Source organism: Hyla sarda, chromosome 4 (assembly GCF_029499605.1).
Source record: "Hyla sarda isolate aHylSar1 chromosome 4, aHylSar1.hap1, whole genome shotgun sequence".
Taxonomy (NCBI): Eukaryota; Metazoa; Chordata; class Amphibia; order Anura; family Hylidae; genus Hyla; species Hyla sarda.
Window position 1 is genome coordinate 287678250 of NC_079192.1, and position 14974 is coordinate 287693223.

At 41.4% G+C, this 14974-nt stretch overlaps 1 protein-coding gene across 2 annotated transcripts in view; it reads left to right on the forward strand.

Annotated features, from left to right (window-relative positions):
* Positions 1–14974, forward strand: part of MON2 (MON2 homolog, regulator of endosome-to-Golgi trafficking) — a 122550-nt gene that overhangs the window by 38866 nt on the left and 68710 nt on the right. For both annotated transcript variants that reach the window (XM_056574463.1, XM_056574464.1), the window contains exons 12-19: positions 527–753; positions 1336–1417; positions 2413–2594; positions 7381–7493; positions 7593–7697; positions 10722–10802; positions 10889–10962; positions 11562–11652. In XM_056574463.1, coding sequence (XP_056430438.1) covers positions 527–753; positions 1336–1417; positions 2413–2594; positions 7381–7493; positions 7593–7697; positions 10722–10802; positions 10889–10962; positions 11562–11652 — 955 coding nt within the window. The remainder of the gene's footprint in view (positions 1–526; positions 754–1335; positions 1418–2412; positions 2595–7380; positions 7494–7592; positions 7698–10721; positions 10803–10888; positions 10963–11561; positions 11653–14974) is intronic.

Consider the following 14974-nt stretch of genomic DNA (forward strand, 5'->3'; position numbering starts at 1 on the left):
CAGTATGTAGCAACATCAATTGCACAATATCGCACAAATCGCACTGAAGCCAATGTAAACTTTGAAGGGCACCTTCAGTTAATCGGTGGGAGTGCTAGGAGTCGACCCTTCGCCCCCCTCCATCGATCTAATATTGATAACACACTTGTTTAGTAAAGGGTCAGGGGAATAGTTTATATCAGTACTTATTGGAGTTTAACTGAAGCATTATTAACAGTAGATAGTTACAATAAAATTTCTGAATCTAAAGGACAATAAAGGCTTTTCATAGAGTCCTGTTTTATTTAAACAAACACAGATGGGACACATATGTTTAGGTAGAACTACAAGCCTGCCATACATGTCTGTCAACTAGACTTTAATGTCTTTGGGAGAAGTCATTGTTGCCTTTGAGAGCAAAATTATCTTAAATGTTGGATTTCAACATGCTTGTTCCTTTTCTCCATGGGAGCTTGGCATTTTCAGGAATGTTTGATAGCAGCTTTATGGCAGTGATTCGATTTGTGTTATATCTTCTCTTTTGCAGTCTGGAAATGCTAGACAAAGTGGAACCTCCTACTATCCCAGAGGGCTATGCTATGTCTGTTGCATTCCACTGCTTGCTAGATCTGGTGAGAGGCATCACTACCATGATTGAAGGAGAGATCGGTCAGGCTGAAACAGACTCTCAAATTTCAGCAGAGGAGCCTCCGTCACATACCATTGAACAGAAAGATGCCAGAGCTGCATCAGATCCACCCGAGGAAGAACCAGGTTATCTTGTCTTCAACTTTATCAGTATCCAATTTTAATTAGTAAAAAAATAAAAATCTAGGTGATACTTTATTTAGGTTATCATTGAGAGCTTTTTTAGGGTACATTCACATGTCCAGACCGCCTGCAAGTTTCTCACCGCGGGTTTATAGGGGTACTCCGCTGTTCCAAACGCTGGCACCGGGAACTTGTGACGTCATAGCCCCGTCCCCTCATGACGTCATGCCCTGCCCCCTCAATGCAAGTCTATGGGAGGGCGCATGGTGGCTGTCACACCCCCTCCCATAGATTTGCATTGAGAAGATGGGGCGTGGCATAATGAGGGGCGGGGCTATGACATCATGAGCTCCCGGTGCCAGCTCCAGCGTTCGGAACAGTTTGTTCCAAACGCTGAGCAGTGGAGTACCTCTTTAAGACGCAGCAGATTACATTGACTTTAATGGGGTATGCTACAGGTTTTTCACTGTGGAAAATTCGCAGAAGATCCAGACGTTTGAAGCTGGGCTATCACAAAGCACATAGCTATTTTCTTTCAAATAACAGGTAATTTTAAAAAGTGCTTAAAATTGTATTTCTTTTAAGTTGGTAGAACAGTCTGGGAAGAGATGATCAATGCCTGTTGGTGTGGACTTCTTGCAGCCCTCTCCTTGCTCCTGGATGCAAGGTACGAAGAGTAGCTTTGCATTTAAATTATTTTATTTCCTGTGTCAGTTTGCAGTTTTTTGATGAATTCATATTTTATATGGTATGATTAAATAAATTAAAGTTGGATATTCAGATTTTTTTCATGCAAATCAAAAACTCTGATTAGGAAACAATCATTTTAAAGCAGATCTGTCAGCTAAATATGCTACTATGGGCAGCACGCTACAGCTACATTCAAATTAGCACAAAAATGTTGCACTGTATTTGGCTACTAGAATGTTTATATAATAGCAAGATGTGCTGCAGCAGTATGAACCTGTAGCTGTAATATGCTGCACTTTCATACAAATTTAGCTGACAGGTTTATGAACGCCTTTGATTTTATTTCCCCATCCTAATAGACTAGAGATGTTGGAGGTAGTTTTACTGACTGCTGGGGTCACAAAGTTTTAGTACCACATCAAATTGCATGTAGAGAATTTTGTTACTGCTCATTGCATCAATTTATATTACTTATAATAGTAAGAAATTATCTTTAGGCTGGGTGTAAACATGGTATTTTGATTAGTCAAAACCAGGAGTGGAACCCAAATACTGACCAAAATACCATGTCTTTACTTGGCTTTAAATGGGTTATTTTTACTATGTCCATTCTGTAAGATATAAAAAAAACGAACCACTACTCACCTCTTGTGCTTTCCTGGTGCCTCCGCTATTGCTGCTTCTGTCCCAGTGTGGTCTTCTTCCTGGAGTCGGGGCTAAATATATCACACTGCCCATCAGCCAATCACTTGCCCCGGCGGACCCCCCCCCCCCCCCCCCCCCCCACATCCAGCGATTTGCTGAACTGCACTGGTACGAATTGGGTCCAAGAAGATGAGAGAGTCGCACTGGGACGAGATCCGCGAATGGGCATAGTTTAAAAAGCTTCCCGCCAGATAACTTTTTTTTAAAGATGGCTTTATTAGAAAGGTTGTAATGTAGAATAATGCATATTTGTCTTTTCACTTTCAGTACTGACGAAACTGCAACAGAAAACATATTGAAGGCTGAAATGACTATGGCAGCTCTGTGTGGAAAACTGGCACTTGTCACACCAAGAGATGCCTTCATCACTGCCATTTGTAAAGGCTCCTTACCGCCACACTATGCCCTCACTGTATTGAACAGTTCATCTGCTGCTTTGACCAACAAATGTAAGCTATTTTACTTATGGTCTAGTTTAAATAATTCCAGGATAAGAGTCCTGTCTTGGTCAGTAGTTATCATCTGCTCACAAGATAATTGATAACTAGCTGGCGTTCAACTGCAGGGAGCCCAGTGATTATAAGAACGGAGATCCCTTGCCCTTTGAGTGAACTGAGTGGCAGCAGGCATTTATGGCCATTGCTTGAAAATATGTTGAAATAATAAATGTATTATGTTTGAAGTAACATAGCTTGTAAGACATTTGTTCATTTAAAGGAGATGTCCGGCACAGACTTTTTCTATTCCATCCTGCCCGGCGGCAAAAAAAGACAAAACAAACTTTCACTTACCTCCATGTGTTCCCCCGGAGCTCCGCAACAGCTGATCGGTCGGCCGGGCTATGTTTACTTCCTACTTCCTTTAGCCCGGTACGTCACACGGCGCTTCAGCCTATCACCGGCCGCAGTGATGTCCCACCTCGGCCGGTGATAGGCTTAAGCGCCGTGTGACGTACCGGGCTAAAGGAAGTAGGAAGTAAACAGCCCGGCCGACCGATCAGCTGTTGCGGAGCTCCGGGGGAACATATGGAGGTAAGTGAAAGTTTGTTTTGTCTTTTTTTGCAGCCCGGGCAGGATGGAATAGAAAAAGTCTGCGCTGGACATCTCCTTTAATCATTTTATTCTGCAGTGTTTATCTGAAGGAAGGCAAAAACCTTTAACATGTGGAAGCCACTTTTCTCCTCTTCCTGAATAGTCTGAGAATATATGCCTGAATCATTGACCCTTCTCCAAAAAACAGATATCTATAACATAGATCATTGTTACACCTGTGAGAAACACTCAGGCCCTTTTTAACTCCTTTTCGACATGTACATAGCAGCTGCCCTGTGCCTTAACGCACATCGCAGTACATGTACAGTGCAATGTGTGTTAAAGGGGTACTCAAGGGAAGTTAAGAAACTTTCCCCAAAGCCACCACATTACCTGTTTGGTGTCCTCTGCAGTTATCCATTTGGTGTTTGCAGCTCCTATGGCCCCTGATGTCTCCTAAATAATTTTTCCTTGTTTGCAGCACAGACTACAACTCCCAGAAGTCAGTGCAGCTCTGTGTAATGGCTGCCAGCCAACTGCTTTCACTATCTGTAATTTTCATCATAGGTATACCTAAACGATGTGAAACTTAATAAGAAATCCACTTAAAAAGATGGGAGAGGCCTGTCATTTTTATCATAGGTATACTTCACCTATGAGAGACATAATGAGAAAAAAAAATCCATAAAATCCCATTGTCTGATTTTTAAAGAATTTATTTCCAATTTATGGTGGAAAATAAGTATTTGGTCACCTACAAACAAGCAAGATTTCTGGCTCTCACAGACCTGTAACTTCTTTAAGAGTCTGTCCTCCACTCGTTAGCTGTATTAATGGCACCTGTTTTAACTTGTTATCAGTATAAAAGATACCTGTCCGGAACCTCAAACAATCACACTCCAAACTCCACTATGGCCAAGACCAAAGAGCTGTCAAAGCACACCAGAAACAAATTGCAGACCTGCACCAGGCTGTGAAGACTGAATCTGCAATAGACAAGCAGCTTGGTGTGAAGAAATCAATTGTGGGAGCAATTATTAGAAAATGGAAGACATACAAGACCACTGATAATCTCCCTTGATCTGGGGCTCCATGCAAGATCTCACCCCGTGGTGTCAAAAGGATCACAAGAACGGTGAGCAAAAATCCCAGAGCCACTTGTCCCCCTTCTTAAGCCAGTACATGTCCGGGCCCATCTGAAGTTTGCAAGAGAGCATTTGGATGATCCAGAAGAGTATTGGGAGAATGTCATATGGTCAGATGAAACCAAAGTAGAACTTTTTGGTAAAAACTCTACTCATCATGTTTGGAGGAGAAAGGATGCTGAGTTGCATCCAAAGAACACCATACCTACTGTGAAGCATGGAGGGTGGAAACATCATGCTTTGGGGCTGTTTTTCTTCAAAGGGACCAGGACGACTGTTCCGTGTAAAGGAACGAATGAATGGGGCCATGTATTGTGAGATTTTTAGTGAAAACCTCCTTCCATCAGCAAGGGCATTGAAGATGAAATGTGGCGAAGAGGAGTTGTTCAGCATGACATTGATCCCAAATACACTGCCCTGGCAATGAAGGAGTGGCTTCGTAAGAAGCATTTCAAGGTCCTAGAGGGGCCTAGCCAGTCTTCAGATCTTGACCCCATAGAAAACCTTTGGAGGGAGTTGAAAGTTCGTGTTGCCCAGTGACAGCCCCAAAATATCACTGCTCTAGAGGAGATCTGCATGTAGGAATGGGCCAAAATACCAGCAACAGTGTGTGAAAACCTTGTGAAGACTTACAGAAAACATTTGACCGCTGTCATTGCCAACAAAGGGTGTCTAACAAAATATTGAGATTAATTTTTGTTATTGACCAAATACTTATTTTCCACCATAATTTGCAAATAAATTCTTTAAAAATCAGACAATGTGATTTTATGGATTTTTTTCTCATTATGTCTCTCATAGGTGAAGTATACCTATGATAAAAATTACAGGCCTCTCTTATCTTTTTAAGTGGGAGAACATGCACAATTGGTGGCTGACTAAATACTTTTTTGCCCCATTGTAGCATTATAGAGTGAAAGCAATCGAATGATTGCACATCAAAGTCCCCTATGCTGACTTAAGATGTGTAAAAAAATAAAATAAAAAGATATATAGAACTCCCTCCCCTAAAAAAAAAAATTAATTACCCTTATTTTCCCATTTTGAAAAAAAAAAGGTAACATATTTGTTATCGCTTCATGTTTAGATGTCCAAACTATTAAAATGTAATGTTCATGATCCAACACAGTAAACGTCATAAACGCAAAAAATATCAAACACCCAACATGCTGATTTTTAATCACATCATTTATCAGAGAAATTTTTTAAAAGCTATCAAAGTCACATCAAAGCAAAAATGGTACAAGTAAAAACTACAGATCATGGAGCAAAAAATTTGCCCTCCTACATCCCCGTATATGGAAAAATAAAGAAGTTATAGGGGTCAGAAAAGGACAGTTTATGCATATGAATGTTGCATTTTTATGCATATGCATGTTTGCATTTTTTTATAATTATAATAATAGAAAAACAATATAAATTGGGTATCGTTTTAATGGCATTGACCTACAGAATAAAGATAATGTATCATTTTTTACCATAAAGTGCACTGTGTAAAAACCAAACCCCTCAAAAGTTGCTAAATTGCTGTTTTCTTATAAATTTCTGCCCGCAAATATTAATTTGTTGGTTTCATGGTACATCTTATGGTAAAATGAAAGAGGTCATTACAAAGTAAAATTGATCTTGCAAAAAAAAAAAAAAAAAAAAAAAAGCCCCTATATGGGTCTGTAGGTGAAAAAATAAGAGTTATGGATTTTAAAAGGAGAGGAGGAAAAAAACAAAAATGAAAATATGTCTGGTCCTTAAGGTCAAAATGGGCTTCGTCTTTGAGGGGTTAAGGGGGTTAACTCTTTTAGTGAGTTCCTATTCACAGTGTTTGTTTTACCCATTGTTTTCCCATCTAGTAATCTTGGCATGGATCTTCCCTGATCATGTGCATAACCTTACATTTATCAGTGTTGAACCCCATCTGATACTTCTCAACTCCAAAATTTATATTTGATGGCTGTAAAGTAACACTGTGGGAACAATACATGTTGTGCTAAGCCTAGAATGCATTATTTTATGCTGCCCACTTTATTTAAGTGCCAGTGCTTTCACAGGAGTGTATACCCTTAACCCCTTAAGGATGCAGCCCATTTGGGCCTTAAGGACGCAGACAATAAAATTTTGTGATCTGTGCTTTTTATTTATACCATATTTGCTTATATAGAACTTTTAATCAATTTTTTATAAATTTTTTTGGGAATAAAATGTTATTTTGGACTATTTTTTAATTTTTACGTTCACGCCGTTCACCGTATGGTATCATTAACATTTTATTTTAATAATTCAGATATTTATGCACGCGGCGATACCAAATATGTATATAAAATATTTTTTTAACACTTTTTGGGGCTGAAATAGGGAAAATGGGACAATTGACGTTTTTATTGGGGAGGGGGTTTTTCACATTTTTTTTACTTTTACTTTAAATTTTTACACTTTAATAGTCCCCATAGGGGACTATTTATAGCAATCACTCGATTGCTAATACTGTTCAGTGCTATGTATAGGACACAGCACTGATCAGTATTATCGGTCATCCTCTGCTCTGGTCTGCGGGAAGGCAGATCATAGCAGAAGACGCCGGGAAGACAGCGGAGCCAGGTGAGGGGACCTCCGTCTGCCGTGCTGGATGATCGGATCGCCGCAGCAGCGCTGCGGGCAATCCGATCATCCATTTTAGTGAACGCGATGCTGCAGATGCCGTGATCTGTATTGATCACGGCATCTGAGGGCTTAATGGCAGACATCCGGATCGCGCATGATCCGGGCATCGCTCAGATGCTTGCAATTATGCTTAGGACGTAAATGTATGTCCTGGTGCATTAAGTACCACCTCACCAGGACGTACATTTACGGCACTCGTCGTTAAGGGGTGAAATATAATGGTGTTTGTACAAGTATACACGTGGGGCTTTTCTACAAAAAATAAACTGGTCTATGAAAAAGTGGTGTCTGTAGCGAACTGTGTTATCTGTTGTGTTTCTTGAGACTCATTTTTTGTGCGTATTGTTATCTTTTTCTATACATATCTTTTCTGGTTTTTTTTGTTTTGTTTTGTTTCCCTGCAGCTTATTCTATTCAGGGGCAAAGTGTGCAGATGATCAGCCCATCAAGCGACTCTCACCAGCAAGTAGTAGCCGTTGGGCAGCCTCTAGCTCTGCAGCCACAAGGAACCGTCATGGTACCGCAAATGAAATTGCTCTTTTATTTATTTATTTTGAGTAAAGCACATAACGGTTACATTTTTTATTTTTTTTATTTTGTTTTATTTTTCTTCTAGCTGACTGCTAAGAATATACAGTGTATGCGAACCCTGCTTAATTTGGCACATTGTCATGGTGGGAATCTGGGGACATCTTGGCAACTCGTGCTTGCAACTCTTCAGGTATTTTCTTATAATACAGTATTAGCCAGCTTGACATGGTTTTTAAAATAAAAGAAGCTTATCAAATACAATAATGATACACTGCTCAAATAAATAAAGGGAACACTAAGATAACACATCCTTGATATGAATGAATGAATGAATGAACTAATCGTATGAAATACTTTCGTCTTTACATAGTTGAATGTGCTGACAACAAAATCACAAAAAAATTATCAATGGAAATCAAATTTATCAACCCATGGAGGTCTGGATATGGAGTCACACTCAAAATCAAAGTGGAAAACCACATAACAGGCTGATCCAACTTTGATATAATGTCCTTAAAACAAGTCAAAATGAGGCTCCTTAGTGTGTGGCCTCCACGTGCCCGTATGACCTCCCTACAACGCCTGGGCATGCTCCTGATGAGATGGTCTCCTGAGGGATGTCCTCCCAGACCTGGATTAAGGCATCCGCCAACTCCTGGACAGTCTGTGGTGCAACGTGGCGATGGTGGATGGAGCAAGACATGATGTCCCAGATGTGCTCAATCGAATTCAGGTCTGGGAAATGGGCCCCAGTCCATTGCATCAATGCCTTCCTCTTGCAGGAACTGCTGACACATTCCAGCCACATGAGGTCTAGCATTGTCTTGCATTAGGAGGAACCCAGGGCCAACCGCATCAGCATATGGTCTCACAAGGGGTCTGAGGAACTCATCTCGGTACCTAATGGCAGTCAGGCTACCTCAGGCAAGCACATGGAGGGCCCCCCAAAGAAATGCCACCCCACACCATTACTGACACACCGCCAAACCGGTCATGCTGGAGGATGTTGCAGGCAGCAGAATGTTCTCCACGGCGTCTCCAGACAGAGCACAGGGTGCCAGTGGCAAATTTGCCAATCTTGGTGTTCTCTGGCAAATGCCAAACGTCCTGCACGGTGTTGGGCTGTAAGCACAACCCCCACCTGTGGACGTCGGGCCCTCATACCACCCTCATGGAGTCTGTTTCTGACCAGGTAAGCGGACACATGCACATTTGTGGCCTGTGCTCCTCCTGCTCCTCCTTGCACAAAGGCTGAGGTAGCGGTCCTGCTGCTGGGTTGTACATCCACGTCTCCTGATGTACTGGCCTTTCTCCTGGTAGCAACTCCATGCTCTGGACACTACGCTGACAGACACAGTAAACCTTCTTGCGACAGCTCGCATTGATGTGCCATCCTGGATGAGCTGCACTACCTGAGCCACTTGTGTGGTTTGTAGACTCCGTCTCATGCTTCCACTAGAGTGAAAGCACCGCCAGCATTAAAAAGTGACCAAAACATCAGCCAGGAAGCATAGGAACTGAGAAGTGGTCTGTGGTCACCACCTGCAGAACCACTCCTTTATTGGGGATGTCTTGCTAATTGACTATAATTTCCACTTGTTGTCTGTTCCATTTGCACAACAGCATGTGTAATTGATTGTCAATCAGTGTTGCTTCCTGAGTGGACAGTGTGATTTCACAGAAGTGTCATTGACTTGGAATTACATGGTGTTGTTTAAGTGTTCCCTTAAGTTTTTTTGAGCAGTGTACAAAGCTTACACTACAACAACATTTTCTAATACCAGAAATATTTGAATATCACTGTAATATGAACCATTTATTATTGTCAATTTTTTTCTATTATGGTAGATATTAAAGTGGGTCTATCGTAAGAAATGGATATAAAGTGTACCTATTGCTTAAATACACTTTTGATCTTTCCTTGAGTGTGCAGTCCCCATCCAATCACTTTAATGAGCAAAGAGATCAATCTGCTGCTGAACGCTTCTCTCCCCACTCTCTGTATATGGGACTGAGTTGGTTCTTTAGACTTGCAGTGTGGGACCATGTCGGTCATGTGGTAGAGATGAAGAAAGAACGCTCTTGGCACACACTTCTCCTGGCTCAATCTAGTGATAGGTCAGGGTTTGAACACCAAAACCCATTGAAACTTTTTTTTTTTCTGATAGTGCCCATTTATTATAGAACATTTGATCTGCTTTTTGTGTACTGAAACAATCACGACACCATTACTAGTGTATGATTTTGCCTCCAATACTTTAGAAAGTACTGTGAATTTTATAAGGACTGGGACAGTATTAGTGGTTGAATCTGGAGCTCTTTAGTCATGAGAGGATATGCTTCATTATTAAATATGACTTACCCCTTTAACATTTTTGGGAAGGATTTATTTAGACTGGTAAGTATGAGATGTACTGTATTTATCAAGAGGTTTTGGCATCGCAGTAAATCTGGAACATCTGTGGTGCCCATGTGGCAGCTTCAGAAATCCACACAAGCTATGAGCAGTTACTGGCATAAATTCTAATAAATATTCCAGGCAGTAGTGTCTCTGCCAGTTTCCAGTTAAGCCCCACCCACTTTTTAAATGATTTAAAGGGGTACTCCACTGCTTAGCGTTTAGAGCAAACTGTTCCGAATGCTGGAGCCGGCGCCGGGAGCTCATGCCGTCATAGCCCAGCCCCCCTCATGACATCACATCCCACCCCCTCAATGCAAGTCTATGGGAGGGGGCGTGGCGGCTGTCACGCCCCCTCCCATAGACTTGCATTGAGGGGGGGTGATGTCATGAGGGGGTAGGGCTGGGACGTCACGAGCTCCCGGAGCCGGCTCCAGCGTTCGGAACAGTTTGTTCCAAACGCTGAGCAGCAGAGTACCCCTTTAAGGGGTTTTCTGGGCAGAAAGATTTTATTTTCAAATGCTCCTGGGAGCTGTAAAAAGATGCAAATAGCCATACTCTCCTTCCATGATTCCCCGCCTCTGCCATTTTAAAGGAATCTGATCCCTTGAACACTTGTACTTTGGGGGCATTAAGAAAATCCTTATAGTTAGAAAACCGCTTTAAGTGTTGTGTCCTAATACAATTTTTTTATATAGTGTGTGTATAGATATATTTATTCACATACATTTTATTTATTTATGGCCGTGAATTTCTTCCTATATATTTTTTCTTCTTTGTGACTGTATATTAATATACGCCCTTATTTTTACTTAGCACTTGGTGTGGATCCTTGGCTTAAAACCCAGCAGCGGTGGTGCATTAAAACCTGGGAGGGCAGTTGAAGGCCCTAGCACAGTAAGTATCATCTTTATAATATTTGCATCTATTTATAATGTTAATGGAAGTTCCATCTTAATACAACATGAATTTCGTTCTTTTAGGTTTTGACCACTGCAGTTATGACGGACCTGCCTGTTATCTCCACAATTCTTTCACGACTGTTCGAAAGCTCGCAGTAAGACCATTTTTTTAGTTCGCAAATCAAGATATGTGATTTAAAGGATGACTAAAAAAATCCTTGTAGACTTTCTCTAAATCCGATCACCCTGTGGAAATGAATAGGCTGAATGCCTGTTTGTTTTAGCCATCTGTGGAAGTCTCAGCACCTTGGTCTCTACCAATGTAAATTTCTAACATGTCACAATTTTTGCACTTTTGATAAAAACAAATAGAACTTAAATTATACCAGTAAATTATATTTAGCCCCAATGCCCCTTTTCTGAAAGGGCATTCATATAAAAATATTCACTACCACTTTACACTCATGGGTGACTTCATTCAGTTTTGTATCAGAGAGCATGTGTTTGAGTAGAAAGCATTTTATTTCTGTAGGGGCATTTTATACTAATTCAGATTATGCTGAAAGTGATTGGTTGGTAGTTAGGAAATGTGTTCATTCTTGTACAGTGGTCTCCAAACTGTGGACCTCCATCTGTTACAAAACTACAACTCCCAGACGTTGGCTGTCCAGGCATATTGCTGAGACTAATATGCCAGGTATACATATAAAAATTAAAACAGATGCGGTTTTCTTATAATCAACTGTTTTTGCAGATACCTGGATGACGTGTCTCTCCATCACCTCATTAATGCACTTTGCTCATTGTCTCTGGAGGCTATGGACATGGCCTATGGAAACAGCAAGGTAAGACATTGTTAACTTACTTCGGCATATATAGGTGACGATTACAGCTTTATGTAGTACATATGGTAGGCCTATATATATATATATATATATATATATATATATATAACTATGTGTGTGTGTATGTTCCAGCATCACGTCCAAACGGCTGAAGATATTAAAGGACATCTGCAGTGCTGGGCAAAAAAACTTTTTTTTACCTCATTTAATAGGTCTTTGAAAGACCTTTCCAACGATGTCTCCCCCATCAAAATTGGCCCAGTCTTTCTCCCGTTATCAGCACACGAATTACGGAGGAGAAGTGAAAATAAAACTACATCTCCCATCATGCCTTGTGCTTAATTCCTGTAAGCTGTTGCCCTCCCCCTGTTCTATCCCCCCAAGCAAATTATTATATTGTAACGCCCACATCTCCCTTCCCTATGCATACACCCTCCCCTTCTGCTCATCTCCCCCTCCCCATGCTGGCTCCTGTCCAGTGATGAAGCAGCTGCCTCCGTGCTGACTGTAGTGTGGGCTCTGGAGAGTGGAGAGTGAAAGTAAAAATGGTAAAAAAAAACCATAATTGTTTGTCTATAAAACTGTCCTGATATTGGTCCCTCCATCTTTTTCACAACTACAACTCCAAGCATGCCCAGTTATTTTATATGCTGTTCGGGCATGCTGGGAATTCCAGTGGTGCCTCCAGCTGTTGCAAGACTACAAATCCCAGCATGCCCTGTCAGCTTTCTGCTGTATGTGCATGCTTGGAGTTGCAGAGGTGACTCCAGCTGTTGTAAGACTATACTTCCAAGCATGCCGTGTCAGCTTTCTGCTGTTTGAGTGTATAAAGGAGTTGTAGTTCACCAACACCTCTATTGTATCTCTGTAGTCTCCTGGGAGTTGTAGTTCACCAACACCTCTATTGTACCTCTGTAGTCTCCTGGGTGTTGTAGTTCACCAACACCTCTATTGTATCAGGAGTCTCCTGGGAGTTGTAGTTCACCAACACCTCTATTGTATCTCTGTAGTCTCCTGGGTGTTGTAGTTCACCAACACCTATATTGTATCTCTGTAGTCTCCTGGGGGTTGTAGTTCATCAACACCTATATTGTATCTCTGTAGTCTCCTGGCTGGGGGGTTGTAGTTCACCAACACCTATATTGTATCTCTGTAGTCTCCTGGGAGTTGTAGTTCACCAACACCTATATTGTATCTCTGTAGTCTCCTGGGGGTTGTAGTTCATCAACACCTATATTGTATCTCTGTAGTCTCCTGGCTGGGAGTTGTAGTTCACCAACACCTCTATTGTATCTCTGTAGTCTCCTGGGAGTTGTAGTTCATCAACACCTATATTGTATCTCTGTAGTCTCCTGGCTGGGAGTTGTAGTTCACCAACACCTGTATTGTATCTCTGTAGTCTCCTGGCTGGGAGTTGTAGTTCACCAACACCTCTATTGTATCTCTGTAGTCTCCTGGGAGTTGTATGTCACCAACACCTCTATTGTATCTCTGTAGTCTCCTGGGAGTTGTAGTTCACCAACACCTCTATTGTATCTCTGTAGTCTCCTGGGAGTTGTATGTCACCAACACCTCTTGTATCTCTGTAGTTTCCTGGGGGTTGTAGTTCACCAACACCTCTATTGTATCTCTGTAGTCTCCTGGGAGTTGTAGTTCACAAACACCTCTATTGTATCTCTGTAGTCTCCTGGGAGTTGTAGTTCATACACCAGTGTTTCCCAACCAGGGTGCCTCCAGATGTTGCAAAACTACTACTCCCAGCATTCCCTGGTTGGGAAACACTGGCATACACACACACATAACAGGGACTACAACTCCCAGCATGTGTCATTCAGTAGTCCCCCCCCCCCCCCCCCCAGTATGATATTTATTCCCTGTAGTCTATACACCACCAGCCCGTGCAGTGTAATATGTCTCCTTCACACACACGTCCTCCCCTCCCTGCTCTGTGGTTTGCTCTGTGTTTCCCCCATGAAGACTTGAATCCTCCCCGTGATAAGTGAGGTCCTATGTAGACAGAGCAGGGGAGGGGGGAGGAGCTGTGGACGTCCTCATTCTCCCCCTGCTTCAATCTTACAGATAGGGGCGTTTCTGAGGATGAGCCTATGGCTGCCTCAGAAAGCACCCGCTCATGCATATGCATAAGCAGGGAGGACCTGACGGAGGCTAGGGGGAGCACAAACACTGCTGGGAGGAAGAGATCTCCGTCCCCAAGATGGCGGCTGCAATGTAATGAATAGGGGACGGACGCAGGACTACTGGGCTATGCTGGCAACTCTAATATCTCAGAAACGGCTGCATATAGGTAAATAGGACTAATTGACTGAATTGTATAACTTTTGTTTGGGGAACATTTGGGCAGGGATTTTTGACCACTACAGTTGTCCTTTAACATGAAACTTGGCACATATGTTACTTATATGTCAACAACAAACATAGGATAGGTAATTTAGCCCTTACTCACCCCTATTTGCCAGGGGTGGGGTTTTTGTTTAAAGTCTTGCAAGTCTATGAGAAATATATGTTACTGGATAACTTCCAAACGGCTGGAGATATTTCGATAATACTTGGTCACATGTTACTTATATGTCCACTTAAAATATAGGATAGTTCATTTAACCCTTAAAGGGGTATTCCAGGCAAAACCTTTTTTTATATATATCAACTGGCTCCGGAAAGTTAAACAGATTTGTAAATTAATTCTATTAAAAAATCTTAATCCTTCCAATAGTTATTAACTTCTGAAGTTTTCTGTCTAACTGCTCAATGATGATGTCACGTCCCGGGAGCTGTGCATGATGGGAGAATATCCCCATAGGAACTGCACAGCTCCCGGGACGTGAGTCATCAGAGAGCAGTTAGACAGAAAACAACTCAACTTCAGAAGCTAATAACTATTGGAAGGATTAAGATTTTTTAATAGAAGTAATTTACAAATCTGTTTAACTTTCCCGAGCCAGTTGATATATATAAAAAAAAGTTTTGGCCTGGAATTCCCCTTTAACCCCTTCATGACCCAGCCCATTTTCACCTTCATGACCTGGGCATTTTTTGAAAATCTGACCACTGTCACTTTAAACATTAATAACTTTGGAATGCTTTTACTTATCATTCTGATTCCGAGATTGTTTTTTCGTGACATATTCTACTTTATTTTATCGGTAAAATTTCACTGATATTTGTATCCTTTCTTGGTAAAAAATCTAAAAATTTCATGAAAATTTTGAAAATTTAGCATTTTTCTAACTTTGAAAGTCTCTGCTTGAAAGGAAAATGGATATTCCAAATAAATTACATATTGATTCACATATACAATATGTCT